General features: G+C 39.7%; 1 protein-coding gene across 1 annotated transcript; it reads right to left on the reverse strand.

The window, feature by feature from the left end:
- Positions 1-193: 193 nt before the first annotated feature.
- LOC134056071 (butyrophilin subfamily 1 member A1-like) lies at positions 194-17,545 on the reverse strand. Its single transcript, XM_062512569.1, has 12 exons — positions 17,397-17,545; positions 9,913-10,037; positions 8,885-9,232; positions 6,738-7,071; positions 6,118-6,122; positions 4,727-4,825; positions 4,530-4,556; positions 3,194-3,220; positions 2,642-2,668; positions 2,396-2,416; positions 2,107-2,133; positions 194-958 (listed from the first exon to the last, which is right to left on the reverse strand). The coding sequence occupies exons 1-12, from the start codon at positions 17,543-17,545 to the stop codon at positions 483-485; spliced, it is 1,665 nt and encodes a 554-aa protein (XP_062368553.1). The 3' UTR covers positions 194-482.
- Positions 17,546-19,762: the final 2,217 nt, after the last annotated feature.

The raw sequence follows: 19,762 nt of genomic DNA on the forward strand, positions 1-19,762 counted from the left end.
TTAATTCACTTCTTCACACAAAAAGTCCAGGAGATTTTGACCAACCCTTTCCCTTTCCCTTTCCCTTTCCCTTTCCCTTTCCCTTTCCCTTTCCCTTTCCCTTTCCCTTTCCCTTTCCCCCTTTCCCCCTTTCCCTTTTCCCTTCCTTTCCCTCTTTTTTCCCTTTCTTCTTTCCTTCTGCCTTTTCCCCCTTTCCCCTTCTTTTTCTGCCACCCCTTTTCCCTTTTCATCTTCCCTTTCCCACCTTTTTTTCTCATGTTTTCTCCTTTTTTCCCCTTAACTTTTTTATTTTAACTTTTCCCTTTTACTTTGCCTTTTCCTCCCTCTCTCCTTCATTTTTTTTCCCACCTCCCCCATTGTGTTTTGCTTATCCCCACCCTTCTAACCCCCACAAGCTGACAGCTTCACTCCCATTTCATATTTCCCTCCCGACACCCAAAATTTCCCTCTTCCCACGCAGCCTTCCCCCGATCTCTGGGGATTTAAAGCGGCACCGGGACGGGGACCGGGCGGACCCGGAGCATCCCCTCTTCCCCTTTGGATACAAACGGGAAAAACTTTGCTGTGGGATCCTCCCCGACCCCCAGCGGGATCCCGGCCACCAAATCCTTCTGCTCCACGTCATAAAATTCCAGCTGCCCTTTTTCCAGGTCCAGGAACACCCCGAGCGCGGAGAGGTCCCGGGGCTGCTTCCCGAGCGCCCGGCCGCCGCTGGAGAAGAGTTGTCCTTGGGATGCGCGCAGAGCCCAAAACTCATCCCGGGAATCCCGGGGCCCGGGAGGGCTCGGTCCGGCCCGCAGAACCCCCAGGGCCCAGCACCGCTCCCGGCCCAGTTCCACCTCCCAGTAGCGCTTCCCGGCTCCCAGCGCGTCCCGCGCCACCAGCACCGGCACCGGGAGCGGATCCTGCGCGTCCCCGAGATCCAGGGGCCGCGCCTCGGGATCCAGCGCCACGGGAACTGTGGGGAGTGTGAAGGATCCTGTGAGAGACTGGAACACTCCCGGGGACTGAGGGGCTGCAGAATCCCCGAATCCCCAAAAAATCACAGAAACCCCGAGTCCCGGAATCCTGGAAACACCGAATTCCCAAATTCCAGAGTTCATGAATCCCCAAATCACAGAAACCCCAAATGCCAGAATCTCTAAATTCAGAAATCCCTGAATCCCCAAATCCCCCCAAAACAGAAACCCCAAATGCCAGAATCCCCAAATCCAGAAATCCACAAATCCCAGAAACCCTGAATTCCTAAATCTACAAAATCACAGAATCCCCAAATTCCAGAACCCCTGAATCCCCAAATTCCTAAATTACAGAAACCCCAAATCCCGGAATCCCAGAATCCAAAAAATTCACAAATCATTTAATAATTGAATCAGTGAATTCCCCAAATCACAGAAATCCTGAATCCCCAAATCCCAGAAACCCTGAATCCTGGAATCCTGGAAACCCAGAATGCCCAAATCCTCAAGTCACAGATACTCCAAATCCCAGAAACCCAAAATCCCTAAATCCCTAAACCACAGAAATCCCCAATCCTGGGATCCCAGAATCCCAAGATCCACAAATCCCTGAAACCCAGAATCTACAAATCCCAGAATCCTTGGTTCCCAAAATCCCCAAATCGCAGAAACCCCGAATCCAGGAAACCCAGAGCCCCAAGATCCACAAATCCCATAATACCTGAATTCCTGAATCCACAGATCACAGAAACTCTGAATCCTGGAATCCCGGAATCCTAAGGTCCACAAATCCCGGAATCCCTGATCCCCAAAATCCCCAAATCACAGAAACCCCAAATCCCAGAATCCACGAATTCTGGAATCCCTGAATCCCCAAATCCCAGAAACCCCAAACCCTGGAATCTCAGAATCCCAAGATCCAGAAATCCTGGAATCTCTGAACTCCAAAATCCCCAAATCCCAGAAACCCTGAATCCCGGAATCCCCAAACCACCAAATCCCAAAATTCTGGGAATTCAAACATTCTACAGAATATGGGATGTGGTCACTGGGGAACTGAGGGGCCACCAAACCCCTGAATCCCCGAATCCTGGAATCCCCAAATCCCTGAATTTCCAAATCCCACAATCCCAGAGCCCCAGCTCACCCGCGTGGCTCCGCGCTTCCCAGAAATCTACAGAAGAAGAAGAAGAAAGAAGAAGAAGAAAGAAGAAGAAGAAGAAAGAAGAAGAAGAAGAAAGAAGAAGAAAGAAGAAGAAAGAAGAAGGAAGAAGAAGAAGAAGAAGAAGAAGAAGAAGAAGAAGAAGAAGAAGAAGAAGAAGGGAATTCTGGTTTTTATAGAGGAATTCCACACTTTCCCCGAGAATTCCGATATAATCCCCCCCCCCAAACCCAAGGAATTTGGGTATTCCCAAATTTGGGTTTTCCGCGCTTACCCAGCTCAGCTTTCAGCTGACCTGAAAGGAAAAGATATTCCTGTCAGTTTTGGTGGGTTTTCCCAATTTCCCGCCCAGATTTTTCCCATCAGAACAACCCCCGAGTGTGGAATAAGAGGAAATTCCTCTCCCTGGATTAATTAGCTGCAAATTCCAGGGATAACGTGGATAATAACCAGAATTCCCGTTTTGTTTTTAATAAATTTTGGGGGTAAATGTGAATTTATGGAATTTGCATTTTCTTACTGAAGTGTTTCTTGAATTCGATTTTTGCTGGAAAGGAAAAACAGGGAATTAGTGATGGGAAAACTCCCTGTAAAAATGAAAATATCACCGGGAAAGGCATGGGGGAAAAAGAGAAAAAAGAGGGGTAAAAAGGGGGGAAAAAAGAGGGATAAAAAAGGGAAAAAATGTTAAGGAAATGGGATTTACCTGCTCGTTTCTTGGCTTTTTCTTCGTCTGGGAATTCCGGACATGGAATCAAAGGAATGACAGGGAGAAATATTAATTTAATAATATATAATAATGTTTTTTAAATAATGCTCGTTAATATTTGTTATTGATGCTGTGTGTAGGTTCCTGTCCAAAGGGAAGGGGAAATATGGGGAAAAATGGGGACAAGGGGAAAAAAAAGGGGGAAGGGAAAAAGGGGGAAAGGGGAAAAAGGGAGAAAAGGGGGAAAAGAGGGGAAAAGGAGGAAAATAGGGGAAAAGGGGGAAAGGGGCAAAAAACGAAAAAGGGGAAAAAGAGAAAAAAAAGGGGAAAAGGGAAAAAAGGGGGAAAAAGGGGAAGACTCACCCAGCACCGACTTAATTTTCTTTTTCTCTGGAAGAGAAAACGAGGAATTTTGGCCCCCAAAAATCCCAATTCAGGAACCTCGATCACATGGAAAATTAATTTTAAAATTTTTAATTTTTTTAAAATTAATTACTTGAAACAGATTATTCAATCCATGGAAGTATCAAAATCTTTGATCTTCATTTAGGTTAACAGATGAGATTTATCAAATTCAATAATTAATATATTTTGAAAATATTTTTCATAGTTTTTGCATTTTAAGGGTTTTTTGAATTTTGACTAGAGCGAAAAGACATCTGCAAAAAAAAACCAAAAACAAAACAACCAAAAAAACCCCCCAAAAAACCCACCCCAGACATAGATTTTTTCACTTTTAAATGATAAGAAAATAGAAAATAGAGCAAAATTATAAATGGAAAATATTGTTAATTTAATTTTTTTTGGTCAATTCGGGCATTTTTAAATTACAAGTTTTGAGTAAAAAAAATTAAAAAGTAAATTAAAAAATATTAAAGAATTTAGCAACTTGATCAAAACCATAAGTGTAAGAAAAATCAGTACATTTTAGAGTTTTTAATTTGTGATTTCTTAAATGTTAAAAAATTCATAATTACAAAAAAAGTAATTTCAAACTCAGAGGATTTTTACCTTCCTCCATTTCCAGCTTTGCCTTTTCTGGAAAACAGAGAAACTTTTTAATTATATAATTCTGTAAGATTTTTAAACAAATGTTTTACAACTATTTATATTAGATTTATTTTGTAGTTATATTTACATTTATATTTATAAATGTCAAAATTATTTTGTATTTATGTTCAATTATAGCTAATATTTACTATTTAATATTAGTGCCTTAATTTACACACTCAATCGATGTCTCATTAACGATTGAATTATATTTAATGTCCTTAATTATCTTTAATTTGAATTATTTTGGAAATTAATATATCAAATATTTTCAAGACCTTATAATATTTTGTATCTCTATATATTTATATTTTAATAATATTTAATAAAACCTGGTATTTGTTATTTTATATTTAATATTTTCAAGATTTTGTAGTATCTTCTATTTCTCTATCTGAGTAATATTTAATAAAATATCATGTTTGTTATTTTCTACTTAATACTTTTTGTTAACACATGTAATGTTTTATATTTAATATTTCATCTTTTGAAATCCAATTTTAAATTGTCCATAATTTCTTAATTTTATTTCATAAATTCATGATTTTTATTTTACGTTGGTATAATAATAATCTAAAATACATAATTAAAGTAAAAAATTAACCACATAATTAAAGCCAAAATAATAATGAATAATTAATTCCCTCACCTGCACTCATGGTTCTCTTGTGGCTCCCTGGGTGAAAGAAAACGGGGGGAAGAAAAGAAAAAAAAAATCCATTTTTCCCCCCCCGTGTTTTCGATGGGAAATTCGGCTCCTTTTCCCGGATTTGGTCATTTTTCCCCAGATTCCTTTGGGGTTTGGGATTTTTCGGGCGGGATTTGGGATTTTTCCGTGGAACTCACGCTGGAGCAGGCAGGAAATGACGGAAATCAGGGCCAAGTTCAGGAACAAAACTGCCAGGAAAATCTGCATCCACCGGGAGATGGAGGGGAGGAAAGTGTCTGGGAAAAAGAGGGAAAATCTATTAATTAATTAACTAGTTAATTTAATTAATCTGTTAACTACGTACAAATTAAATATTATGTTAATTACTTACTGCTCTATTAATTTAAGGCCTAAATGTAATTTTAAATTCTATCGTTTAAGGCTTAAAAGTTCAAATGATTTTTCATTACTTTCTTAAGTATTTAAGGCGATTGTTTGTCATTAATTATTAATTATTAAATACGAAATTAATGATTTAATTGTAAAGTATTCTAATAATGATTGAAGGCATAAATATTAAAATAATTATTCATTATTAGTTATTTAAGGCTTTAATTTCCCATTGATTATTAAATATGCGGTTTACGATTTAAGTATGAAATATTATATTAAGGATTAAATATTCTCTTAGTTATTTAAGGTTTGAATTTCCCATTAACAATTAAATATTCTAATGAAGATTTAATAAGGAAATATTCCATTAAGGATTTAAGGAATAGTGCTTCATTAAAGACTAAATACTAATTATTTAAAGATTCAATTATCCATTAGTTATTACACATTCTATTAATGATTTATGTAATAAATATTCCATTAAGGTCTCAATATTTGGTTAATGATTTAAGGATTAAATATTTGATTAAGGATTAAATATTGTATTAATTAATAAACATTCAATTAATTATTAAACATTTTCTTAATTAGTTTCAAAATCGCATCAATTAAATAGTCATTAATGAACTCATTAGTTAATGTTTTAAATTTCCATAAATTAATACATGTATAAAATTATTTCATTTTTAAGTTTCTTATGAAGGCTCAAATATTCAATTAAGTATTAAATATTCCATTCGTGATTTAATGATTGGCTATTCCATTTATGATTAAATATTTTGTTAATGAATGTTATTGATTAACAATAAATTAGATTGATAATAAATAATATTAATTTAATTTAATAAATTAAATTGATTAGGCATTCTATTAATGATTAGGTGGTAGAGTAGGAGACAAAACACAAGTGGAGGTGGGAAGTGGGGAAGTTTTATTTTACTGCTAATTAAATCAATAAATCCTGCTAATAAATAAAATGTAAGAATAAATTATGGAGGTAGAAATAGATACAAAATTAAAAAGTAAAAGTAAAAAAAAATCTAGAAAATAAAATAGAAATATAAAAAAAGTAAATTAAAATTAAATTTAAGGCTTCAACAAGAGCTGTTCATTTGCAAAGACAAATAGAATAAAATAAACTAATTAATAAATAATAATTAATAAAATTAAAGACTTCCAACCCTTTGCATCCAACTGGAGCTGCCAATGAGCAAAAACCAAATTCAATCAATCGGTCAATGATAATCAATAAAATTAAAGACATTGATGGGAGCTTCTTATTAGGATAACAAAAATAGAATAAAATAAAATATTTTTTTAATTAAATTAAACTAAATTTAATTAAATTTAATTTAAAAATCAATAAGCTGTTATCAGAAAAAGACTATCGTGAGAGGTGTTAATTAGCAAGAATAGAATAAAATAAAATAAAAATAATGACATAATATAAAAAATAATAAAAATAATAAAATAAAAATAATAAAATAATAAATAATAAAAATAAAATGAATAATAAAATAATTTTCAAATTAAAGTAAATAAATAAAATCGAACTTTAAAAATTATAAATGATTATGAAAGACCTTGGCAAGAGAAAATATATTAAAATAAAATGCATTTCATAGTAAATTAAATAAATGAAATGAAATGAAATGAAATGAAATAAAATAAAATAGAATAAAATAAAATAAAATAAAATAAAATTAAATTAAATTAAATTAAATTAAATTAAATTAAATTTAAAAATCAATAATCAATAAAATAAAGGCTTCCAGCCCTTTGGACTCAACTAATTAGATAAAAATCAAAGTAAACCAGGAGCAGAGCCGCTCCGGCGGGAATTCCCCCAGGAATTGCTCCGCACCGTGGATGCGGATCCGCGACTGGCGGGAGGCGTTGAGCCGGCGGTTGAGCACCCGGCACGAGATCTCCAGGTCGGATCCCAGCTGGATCCTCATGGAGGACTCGACGCTGAACAGACCCTCGGGAGTCTCCGTGGCTGTCGTGGTCATCGGCTCCGGCCGTACTTTGCCGCGTCCGTCCAACCAGCGCAGCTCCGGCCGCGGGAACCACCCCGAAGTGCGGCAGGAGAGGCCCAGGTCCCGCTTCTCCGGGCCCTGCAGGATCACCGACGGAGCCTCTCCGATGGCTGTGGAGAAACAGAGGGATTCCCGTTTCAATCCTGTTAAATCTGCGTTTCCTGGAGCTCAACAATTCCGTTCATTGAGGACCTGCCGCCACAGGATGATGGACGGAACCTCTGTGGAAAAATGGAGGAATTTCCATTTTAATACCATTAAGTTTGGGTTAAAATGGAGGAATTTCCATTTTAATCCCATTAAATTTGGGTTAAAATGGAGTAATTTCCCTTTTAATCCCATTAAGTTTGGGTTTTCTGGAACTCAGCATTTCCGTTCATTGAGGAGTTGCTGGCACAGGCTCACAGATGGAATGTCTGTGGAAAACCAGATGGATTTCTGTTTCAATCCCATTAAATCTGGGTTTTCTGGAGCTCAAGGACTCCATTCATTGAGGAGTTGCCACCACAGGATGATGCATGGAACTGCTGTGGAAAACCAGGAATTTTCCATTTTAATCCCATTAAATTTGGGTTTTATGGAACTCAACGATTCTGTTCCTTGAGGAGTTGCCGCTGCGAGATCAAGGATGGAGCTTCTCCAACAGCAGTGGAAAGCCAGAGGAATTCTCCATTTCAGTCCCGTTAAATTGGGATTTTCTGGAACTCAGCTTTTTGCCCAGGTGTTGGAAAGTCTAGAAGGATTTTCCAGGATTTGATCCATGAGATCTGGAGGTTCTCAGTGGTCGATTGATCCAACAATGTCCTTGGGAATGAGGGATTTAATGGAGAATCCAGAAACGGATGGAGGGGTGGGGGTGGTTCTGGGATGGATTTGGGAGTGGAATTTCCCAGGATTTTGTGGAATGTATGAAATACAGAAGTCATATAAACAAATATGAAAAATATAAATTGTAAAACTATAAAAGATAAAAATATGGATATAAAATATTTTAGATAGAACTACAAATATAGTTAAATATAAGTATAAATACAAAAGAATATAATACTTATGTATCTATAGAATATATGATATAGAATAGATGATATAGAATATATGATACAGAATATAGAATATATATAATATACTATAGAATACATATATTGTAGAATATTATATACTAGAGACTTATAGACTATACAATATACTATATACTGCATACTATATTAAAAATATATTATGTATAATATATAATATTATATATAAAATATAAAATATAAAATATAAAATATATAATATATAACATATAATATGCAATATGCAATATGCAATATAATTAATAATATATGATACACAATAATATTATATAAATAATATACAATATACAATACATAATAATATATAACTATATATTACATATTATAGCATATATTGTAATAGTTGTATAATTGTATTAATATATTATAAATACATTAGAATAGAATAGAATAGAATAGAACAGAATAGAATAGAATAGAATTATGTAAACCATAATTTTAAATGTTAATGTATTTACTATAATAATAAATATAATTAATTGAATACACTGTATATAAAATAAAAATTAAATAATAATATATAATTCTATAATATAAAAAGTTAATTAATTTATTATTTTATATAATGTAATATAAAAAGATATTTTATATAAGTATTTATATATTTATATAATGTGATATTTATGTCATACAACACATAAAATGTCAAATAAAAAATCTAAAACATAAAAATAAAAATTAATTAAAAATACATAAATATTAAAATTATTAAACGTTAAAAATACTAAATGTAAATTACTTAAATTGCTGAAATAATTATAATATGCAAAAAAAAATTAAAATGTGCAACAATATTCAAGTATTTGCTCAGTTCTGTGCAGCAAAGGAAAAAGGGAACGGCACCAACCTGCCACTTCCAGCTCCACCGACACTTCCTGGGACACCTCCTGGAATGAGACCTCACAGCTGTAGGTGCCCTGGTCAGAGCTCTGGACGTCCCTCAGGAGCAGGGACATGTTCCCGGCTCGGAATTCCCAGTGGAAAAATTCCGCCCGGCCCCGAAATTGCTCATCCGGCTCCTCCCTGCAGCCCTTCCCATTGTAGCTGCTCACGGGGATCCTCTTGGATTGGCCATGGAATGTCCAACGGATGGAGAAATCCTCAGCAACGGGCGCATTTCCCACCTGGCAGGGCAGGACCACCCTGTCCCCGATGATTCCGAGGATGGGAGTTTTGGGAGCGCTGAGGAATCCACCTGTTTTAGGGTAAAATGGGGCTTGGTTCTGGTTTTCCGCAGAATTTCATCGGGACCGATGCCATCCTCAACAGGAGAGGAATCCAGAGGAAAACCATAAAAATGGGAATGCGGTGCTCATGGATTTATCCTGTGGTGTTTTGAACAATAACTGCATCTCTTGGCCGTTAAATCATTGGGAAAGCCTGGCACAAATGGATGGAAACGTCAAATTCCGTCCAAAAGAGAAGTTTCAAACCTGGGATTTACCTCCAGGAAATTCCAGGTGGGAATTGTCTGCCCTGACAGCGGTTCCCAGGAAGGTTTGGAATGCCCCAGGGCCTGGCATTCATCCCTATGGTGCCAGGAGATGTGGGAGCTCTCAGATTCCCAAGGATACACGAGGTGTTCCTTGGACAACCCCAGAGGTTCTCCCAGCATGGGATTGGGATGTGGGTGACAAAATCATGGAATACCCTGGGGCTGGAAGAGGATCAGAGTCCAACCCCTGGCCCTGCACAGGACAATCCCAACAATCCCCGGGAGCTCTGCAGGGTTCACTTCCCCACGGAGCTGCTCCACCCTCTGGAAAGGGAACCTTTTCCAAGTTAAAACCTGCGTCCTTGTTGGGTTTAAATTCATGTTTTGGATCAGGAATTGGCCGTTTCATGGCAATAGATCCCGAATGGAATTGCCCTCACCTGCAGCCAGGTGGGAGCCGCGCTGGAATGCCAGGACTGGGAGCAGTGCCAGCCACCAGAGCTGGGAATCCATGGATATTCCTGGCTCGTTGCTCTGGAAGCTGTGAGATTCCTTCGGTCTCTTCCTGATGGAAAACGAGAGAAGGCAGAGAGGAAAAACCAGAAATATCTGTAAAGGATGGCGTGTTTTCCCATTGAAAATGGGATTCCAGGAGTTTTACTTCCCACGGATCCCTGTGCAATTTAAATCCATCCAATAAATCCTCCCGTGGTTTCTGAGAGATTCCTCATTGCCGATTTTTCCCTCTCACTGAGGAACTCCAAGCTTTTCACGGCATCTTTGGGAGTTATTTTGATATCAGGTTTTGGTGGGGTTTTGATGTTGTTTTGTTATCGCATTCTGCTGTCGGATTTTATACTGGAATTTGGGATTATATTTTAATGCTAAATTTTAACATCGTATTTTGATATTATATTTTTATACCATTTTTATATTATACATTAAAATTACATAAAGTTAGTACTATTATAATATTACTTTAATACTGTATTATTATATCTTGATATTATATTTCAATATAATACTTCAACCATAATATAATAATAGTTGGATATAATATTTTTATTAAGCATTATATTATAATGTTTTTATTATATAAATTTAATGATCTATTATATTTGGATAATATATATAGATATGTTGATATTATATGTTGACACAATATTTGTGTTATACATTCTAGTAAATAATTGATATGCTAATATTAATTTCATATCATATTATTATATTTGGATATATTATTTAAATATTGTACTATGATATTAGATTTTAATGTAATATTTCAATACATTTTAATGTATTTTGTTACCTTATTTTATATGTTTAAATCAAATTCAATTATGCATATTATAATATTAATTTAACATTTTGTTAATATATTTTTATTATATTTAATTTTTAAAACCTGTAGATTTAATGTTATATTATTCAAATACTAATTTAATGTTGTATATTATATTTTACTACCATATTTTACATGATAAGGAAAAATTATATTTAATTGTTATTGTATATTACTTAAAGTTGTGTTATTACATGTAGATATTATATCCTAATGTTATAATTTAATACGACATTTTAAAATTGTATTTTGATACAATATTTTTATATTATACATTCTATTGTCCTGGTAATATCCTAATATTAATTTAAAATTTAATATCGTGATATTGTATTTTAGATTTTATTTGCAAATTATGTTTTTGATGGCATATTTTATAGCATACCTTAACATTCCATTCAGGTATTAATATTATAGTATTCATTTAGTATCATATTATTATGTTTGGATATATTATTTCAATATTATACTTTAATATTATATTTCAGTACAATCTAATATACAATTCTTGTATATTTTTAATACTCTATTTTAACATAATATTTCAAGATTATTTTTAATATTATATTTTAGTATTATAATTTATATTTTATTTTGTATTCTGATATGGTATTTTTGGATTATATTTGATATTATATTTTATCACTGTTTTGATCTATTTTAATATATTTGGAGATTATATTTGGATATTATAATTTAAGATTTTATTTTGTCATTTTATTTTGCTATTTTGATATATGCCATATTTTAAAAAACTAATAAATATATATAATTTTATTAAAATTATATGTATTATATAATAAAATAATATATTAATGTATTTATTTATGTAATAAATAACATACACTATGTAGCGTATAGATTAGAATTTATGATGAATTATAATTACAGCTAATTTATAGTGTAATAATAAATAATGTAAATATTCAGTTTCTATATTTATTTAAATTTAATGATATGAAATAGATTTCATTGTAATTATTATATATTTTAAAATTTCATTGTCGTATTTTGATATTGTAATTTGATATTATCCCCAACTTTCCGTAGAATCACAGAATCACTCCACTTGGAAAAAAACCTTTCCAATAACAAAATCCATTGATTTTATATAGCAAAAAATTCCAAAAAGAAAAATTCTCAGGAGCGGCAGGATCTCAATCACGCTGTTTTAAAGGGAATTCCGTGATTTTCTGGATCTGGCTGCAGGGATTTCCTGCTCTGGGTGAAGATAAATGATCAAACTGAGCAGCGAGCTGGGATTTAATTGGGATTGAATCCTGATTTCCTGGGATTTTCTGTGCCCACCTCTCAAATCACAGATAAATTCTGTGGGAGAGGAATTCCCATGGAAAAAGGGCAGTAATGCCCCACAATCCTCCCCATCCATAAAAACAACCAATTTATTGCTGCTAAACTAATTTATCCCTGTTCAATTAATTAGTTCCGGTTAATTCAGGGGTTTTTTTCCCAATGGGGAATTCCGTACCTGAGCGGGAAGGACCCGGCGGTTTTCCTGGGATAGGGTTGGGATCAACCTTTGTCCTGGGATTTACGGTCGCTGGAAACTGAGATTGGCATTTTCTGGAGCTCAGGAAAATCTCTGGAAAATCCCATCGCGCTTCCCGAGTCATCGCCCTGGATCTGGGAGAGGTCGAGATCTTTCTCCTCATCCTCCCGTGGGAAACCATTCCCTGCTCCACCAGGATTTAGTGGGAGAAAGGGTTTCATAGACCAAAAATTCCAGGAAAAATGGGAAATCCCAGAGGCTGGATAAAACCACATTCGGTTTTGGATTTCTTTTTCCCTGGGAATGGTGTTGGGTGTTTTTTGGGACAGGGTTATCCTGGTTTTCTTCCTTTTTATCATGGAAATTTCAAGCTTAGTTTGGGATTATTCCTTTTTTTGAGAGGGAGGGTGGTGGAGGTTTATTTTTTTTTGGGGGGGGGGGGGGGGGAGTGCAAAGCTTTTCCTGGTGTTTTTCCTTCTTTTGTCATGGAAAATCTATTGATGGGATTTTATTAATTAAATAATGATATCAGTTTTAAAAAGTAATAAACCACAGTGCAATAAAATGCAATAAAACAAAACTATTAAAAATAAAACAAATAAAAATTCCTTGATTTATCCCAAAAAGAGGGGGGAACAAGGAGGAAAAGGCTCCACACCTGGAAGAAATTCCTCCCTGTGAGGACAGTGTTTTCCCAGAAAAGTGTTTGGAACATTCTGGAGGAAAAACCCCACAAGTAATCAGAAAACAGCTGGTTTCAGTCTTCCATCTGGAGCCAGAACTCAGCATTCCATGAATCCCATGGATTTATGGGATGGTCCCTGGCGTGGAGAGAGAGAAAATCTTCAGAAGAAACCAGCCCTGATTTTCCTTGGATTGGGAGAGTCTGTGGAATTCCAGGAGGGGATAAAACCATATTTATCCAAGGAAAACCAGTCCTGGAGTCCCTGGAAACCTCATTGGTTTTGGGTGCTGGCTGTGTTTGGTCCCACCTGGAATCACCACAAATCCCAGAATTTTGTCTTGTTCTTTAGTCCTCAAGGGCAGGAATCTCATAAAACAAATTATTTTCCAGCTCCCTTCCCAACCTGACTACCTACTTCTCCCTAATCCAGAAACAAAACTGGTGTAGGAATAAACAAACCTGGAAAATTTTGGAACTTTAAAGATCTAAATCCCACAGTCTTTCTATAGCTGTGAATTCCCACCTGGCCTCTGTGTTGTGCATTTCTGAGTTTTCCCCCAAACTGTGGGAAAAACAGGCTGGAAAAGGAGCTGCCCTACACAGGTGCTGAGGATTTGAAACCTTTTTCTGCTGCCCTTTGGATCAAGGTGTGCCACAAAGGGAACCTTTGGAATTTCTGGATCCAGGCTGTCGAGATTGGCCGGAATGTTGTACCTGAGGGAAAAAAAGTCTTTTGTGGTCAAAGTCCCTTTTTGAAACTTGTAGGATTTAGTGCAGGGGTTCCTGGAGTCTGTTCCCTCGCAGATGTGGAAAAGATCTATGTCCAGGGAACACAAAAATTCCTCAGTTCCCTAATCCACATGGAATTCAACATGGATGTTGTGGATCTGGCTGTTCAGGTAAGTCTGGATGGAGTAGAAATGTCCACTATGAGGGTTTTTGGGAGAACACTGAGCTGGGGGGTTGTTACTGATATTCCCCAGGGAATGGTTCCAGGTTGGAATTTTTTTTGCCTCCATACAGATTCCTGTTACTTGTGGGTAGTTTCAAGTGGAGTTGTTAATGATGATTTAATGTTAACTTCATTGCTGCCTTAATTGAATGAATTAAATAATTTGTTAATGCCTAAATTTGAATTATAATTGGGATTTTGGTCCTTTCTTAGGGGAATTAGTAATGGAATTGTTGGTTGTAATTTCCATGGCATTTGTCTTTCCCAGTTTGAATTAGTTTTTAGTTTTGTGTGGAGTGGTTTTACCTTTATTTGAAGGAGCATATATCAGAAAATATTTAAAACAAAGCAGTAATAGCTCCAGAGCTTTTAATCCTGCCTATTCTTCCTTTGTTCATCCAAATTTGCAGAAAAGGGAATTTACCCTCAGGTTACTCATGGAACAGAAACATCAGTGGTTGAAAACCGGTCTGGAATCCCGGAATCCCAACCCCAACTTTTGTTTTCAGATCTTTCCTGCCCTGTGCTTGGCCTTTGGAAGATTCCATGCTGTGCTTTCTTTTGGAACGTGAAACTGGACATGGAGTAGCCTCCACAGGGATGGGAGTAGAAGCGGGAAAAGCTCCTGCAGGACAACCAAGGCTCCAGGCTGGGGGAGAGGGGTGGGAAGTCTAAGAAATGTCCCTTCCAGCACGGAATATTCCATGATTTTATCACCCGGGTCCCATTTGCCAATCCTGTGCCGGGAGAACCTCAGGGAATCAAAGTGGGGCAGGAGCTCTGTCCTGCCCAAGGAAAAGGACTTGGACAGGAGGCAGGGAGAGGGGCTGGGAAGCTGGGAAAGGCCCTGGGGGGCTCATCCCAGAGGAAAAGAGGCTCCAGGGGAGCCTGCAGATTCCCCACAATTTTGTGGCCGGAGGATAGAGCCCGGGGCAGGTCAGGACTGGATCCCAGAGAACAAGGGTGGATGAGAGGGATGAGCGAAAACAGCCTCAGGCTGTGCCAGGGAGGGTCAGGTTGGACATCAAGAGGAATTTCTTCCTGGAAAGGTGTGGAAGGGGCTACCCAGGGAATGGCAGAGTTGTCACCCCTGGAGGTGCCCAAGCAAGGACCAGAGGTGGCACTTGGGGCTCTGGGCTGGTGACGAGGAGGGGGTTGAGCACAGATTGGACTCAGTGGCCTTGGAGGCTTTTCCAGCCTCCGTGATCCTGACTGGATGGGCCTGGCATGAACATTTGAAAGCCAACTCGTGTTCCTCAGGAATTCTGCCTCAGTTTCTCTCCTGCCTGAGGTTACCCACGTCCCATTGGGCTTGGATTTAGTCTGGGAATCACAGCTCAATTCCTTGAATTTCCTTAAAAACCGCTGATCCTGGTGTTTTCCTGATTTGCCTCAAAGGGGCTGAAACACCTTGGAAGATTTTCCCATAAATGGAGAGAAATCTATGGCTCCAGTTTGATTCCCTCTTCCTGTTGTGTGTCTGTGCTTGGCAGGAGCCTAGTGAGATTTTCCCTGGATATTTGGGTTATTGATGCCTTCCTGAGCTGTGGAACAATGGGATCCAGATTCTGGCCTGCAGTGACTCTTTCCCATTTTTGTTTTCCTACAGTTGATTATCTGGTCACAGGTAAATCCTGGTTCTGTCACAGTCCTGATTTTGTTTTGGAAGGGAATTAACTTCTAGGTGAAATCTCTTTGTTTTCCTAGTTACCCATAGGAAGCACTGATGGGAACTTTGATAAGCACCAACTCCCCATGCCATTAAAGTTCCCTTCCAACCCAACCCATTCCAGGATTGGATGATCCTGGGATGAGCAATTTTTCCATCTCTCTCTCCTTGCAGGGCAGTATAAAAACCCTGGCATCAGAATGATGACAACCCATCCTGGGAATCCCCTGGGATGGGGATTTGGGATGAGAGGAAGGACACGACTCATTTGGGAATCCACCTAGTCCGGGGCTCATCCTAAGCAGCAGCTGAGGGGGAATTCTGCTTCTGGGAAGGATGTGGAGCTGCTGGAGCAATTGCAGAGGAGGCTTCAGAGATGATCCAGTCCAAGGGATGGAGCCCCTTTTCTCTGGAATCAGGCTGGGAGAGCTGGGTGATGCTTAAAATTCCTTCCAACGCAACTTCCTACTTCTCATCCCAACACTGGCGTTTAAAAATTTAGGGCAACACATTTTTCATGTGGAAAACATTAAAGGACAAAAGGATCCCAGGGTTTACTCAGGGCTGGAATTCCTTAGGATGCCAGCCCTTCAACGGCTCACTGAGTTTTCTTTTCGCTCATGGAAGTTGTTTTCTCACAGAAACGCATGATAAAAGGAACCAGCTTGGTAAGAGAATGTTTTGTATCAATGCAATGTTTGATATATAATAAATGGTATACTATTGTATTATTATATTATTATTATATTACATGCAATTATAGATTATATATGGACAATATATATGATACATATTTTATGTTACAGGTAGTAAAAGATTATATTCTATATAGTATTATTTCAAATATAATATTATATTGTATTCTACAAAATATTCTATTCTATATCACACCAACCTCTATAAACCAATGCAGGAGTTGAGCTGACCCTGATTTTTCTATCTGTGAGGGTGGAATTCTCTCCTTGCCAGGTATTTATTTCCCAAGAGATTTGTGCCAAGGTTTGCCATAAAACCTCCCTGGGCAATGAATATTCTTTGTTCCAGAAAGGCCCCATTTGTGTCTCTGACCATTAGAAAATGCCCCAAATAAAATCAACAGTATAAAAATGGGTTTAAAATTTATGCAAAATGTTTAAACACATTTAAACCACCAATTCAAAATTTTAATAGAGCCAATGGATTTTTTCTTGCCTAAAATATTTTCTCCTAATCCTTACCTTATGATAGAAGACCCCATGAGTTTTCCCTCCCCCTCCTCTGCTTAGCTATAGCAGAGGAAAATGAGAAAATGATTTTTGTGGGTGCACTGTCATTTGGCCATCATCAACCCATCACAGTTTCCCACCACGTTTCCTCTAATGTTTCTCACCCTTCTGTCCCCTCACATTTCCCACCATTTTTGGTCCCATGTTTCCTGCCCTTTTCCCCTTATATTTCACAACCATATTTCCTCCCAATTCCTATCTTTCCCCCCTCATGTTTCCCACCCATTTCACCTCTCACATTGTCTACCATTTTCTCCCTCACACTTCCTGTCCTTCTGCCTCACATTTGACATCATCGTTTCTCTCAGGTTTCCCACCTTTACTCCCTGTCTCTTTTGCACCCATTTCCCCTCTCATACCCTGTTGGTTTTGCCTGTTTATTGTCCCTTTTTGCCTTGCAATTCCTGCCCTTTTGTCCCCTCATGTTTCCCATTTTTTACCTCATGCTTTCCACCCTTTTCCCCCTCATATTTCACACCCTTTCCCCCTCACAATTCCCACTGTTTTTCCCTCTCCTGATCCTGTTTCTTTGTCCCCTCCATGTTTGCCTCCCACAACTTTCTCTTTTCCTCTTGAGCTGTCCACTCGTGCTGGGTGTCTCCATGTCCATCCAGCTCGCTGTCATCACAGACCTTGGTCTCCTTTGTCATCCATAGGATTTGGCAGCTCACAGCTCTCGCTTTGTTTCACTGCTGCATTTAGTAAATTGTTCCTAACTCAACCTGGGACCTTTCATTATTTTGCCTGCAGCTGACTTCTCCATCTCTCCGGAAAGGGAAAGGGGAAGGGGAATGGGAGAAGGTAGCAGCGTGCGGTTTGGAATGTTTCAGAGGGAGCATCACACTGGGGCTAACTGGGGTGTCACAAAGGGCTCCCTGTGACTCACCACCTGCCCCTAGCAACAGCTCCCAGGCTTTGTTGACATGCAACCAGCCCCCAGCCTGCAGTGTCCCACAGGACAGCAAGGGGACAGGACGGAGCACGCAGCTGGCGACAAGCCCACGAGCACTGCTCCCATCTTAGCCCTGCAGAAGGGAGACAGATATTTCACCCAGCCTGCCCTCTTCCCGATACTTATACATTTCCCTTATTCCTTAAAATGGAGACACGCCCTCCAAGACAGCCCAGGGTGGCCTGGGAGGAGGTGGCGGCTCCTCAGGAGAGCAGGTCTGCAGCCAAGCCCTCGGAATTGACCGTGGTGCAGCCACTGCAGGCCCGTGAGTGAGGGGCCCTGTGGGACTGGGCAGGGCTGGGTCCCCACGCTGGGATCAGGTTTCCCTGGCACACGGGCAGCAGGGATTGCAGGGGTGGGAGGGATGCCCGAGCGCCAGGACTGCTCAGGGTAGGACAGCAGCCCTGGCACAGGCTCTGCTCAGGAGGGGGGCTGCAGAGGGGCTGCAGCTCCTGCTCCTTCCTCTGCTCTGTCCTGTCACAGCACCCTCTGCAGCTCTCCCTTCTCTCCCCCTCGGTTAGATGCCAGCTGGGTACCTGTCTATGCACAGGAAGCCATGGACTTCATCCAGGCCTTTGCCAGCAGCCCTGACCAGGTACCCATGGCTCATTGGATGGTGGCTGTGCCCAGCCAGGGGTGTTGGCTCTGTTGAGCAGCTGCTCCCACAGGACACTGCACCCCAGGGCTCTGGTCCCGCTGCCTGGCTGTCCTCACTTCATGCTACCACATTGCCTCTGTCCTCCAGCTCCAGGACAAGGACCTGAAGCTGAAGTTCCTTGACAGCATCTGCACCCTGTGCAGAGCAGCCAAGGACAGTGGCTTCTCCCAGGCTCTGGATGTTTTCTGCCACAGATACAAGCTGGGAGAGATGATCCAGGTGAGGAGGCACACAGCACTCTGGGGAAGGGGGCAAGGACCCCCAGCATCCTGTGAGGGCTCCACGTGGGCAGGGCAAAGCTCTGGTGCCTGTGGGGGCTGTGTGCTCTGCAGGTGCTGCTGAAATTGGAGCCCAAGTACGAGATCTGTACCCAGGTACGGCGGCTCACCATGCTCGCCCTGGCCAGACTGAGGTACTGGCCCAAGGGCCTGCAGACCCCTCCCCAGTGCTCCATGCCCACGTCCCCATCCCTGCTGGCAGCCCTGCCCCAGGGCTGCAGGAGACCGTGAAGCACTGCTCCCAGCACCAGCGTCCAACTGGGCCCATCTCTCTTTACAGCATGCAGGGGATGGGGCAGGAGAACAGAAAACTGTTAAGAGTCTGCTTCAACAGCATCTTTTTCCTTCCTCCAAAACGGGAAATGCAGAGCCTGGAAGCATCTATCTTTTCTCGGGCAAGTGCTGGGTGAACTGGAGGAGCTTCCAGTCCCTCTGGGCTGCTCCTGGCCTCCCCATGCTGCTTTTGAAACAAAGATCCAGGGCAGGCCATTGCCTAAGCTTCACTTTCCTACCCTCATCCCTTCATCCCTTGCCAGGCTCCAGCCACATCCAGAAATGCTGACTGCTCTGCCCCTCTGCAGCACAAAGCCTGCTCCTGTGTCCCTCCCCTCACACTGGGAGTTCAGATCACCCTTTTTTTTGGCATTGAAGGGACAGCATAATCACAGCCACTGCTCTCTGTCATCCTTGCAGACCCTGCATGCTATGGACACCATGCTGGAGGTGATGGTGATCAGCTGTCCTGCCTCCCAAACTGGCGAGATGCTGCAGGACATCTTGGAGGTCTGGCCTGTGCACAGAGTTGGGGGTCAGAGGGCTGTTCCTTACTCTGGAGGGGAAGGAGCCCAGGGTTGTGTCCAGTCTTTTCCTGGCTCCTGTCCTAGCCAGAGCCAGGACACCCCCCAGGGCACAGGAAGCCTGGAGGGATGGTGCAAGTGTGTCTCAGGAGCAGGGCAGAGCCACTGCTGCTGCTGGAGTG

This window comes from Cinclus cinclus, chromosome 38 (assembly GCF_963662255.1).
Source record: "Cinclus cinclus chromosome 38, bCinCin1.1, whole genome shotgun sequence".
In the NCBI taxonomy this organism is placed as follows: domain Eukaryota; kingdom Metazoa; phylum Chordata; class Aves; order Passeriformes; family Cinclidae; genus Cinclus; species Cinclus cinclus.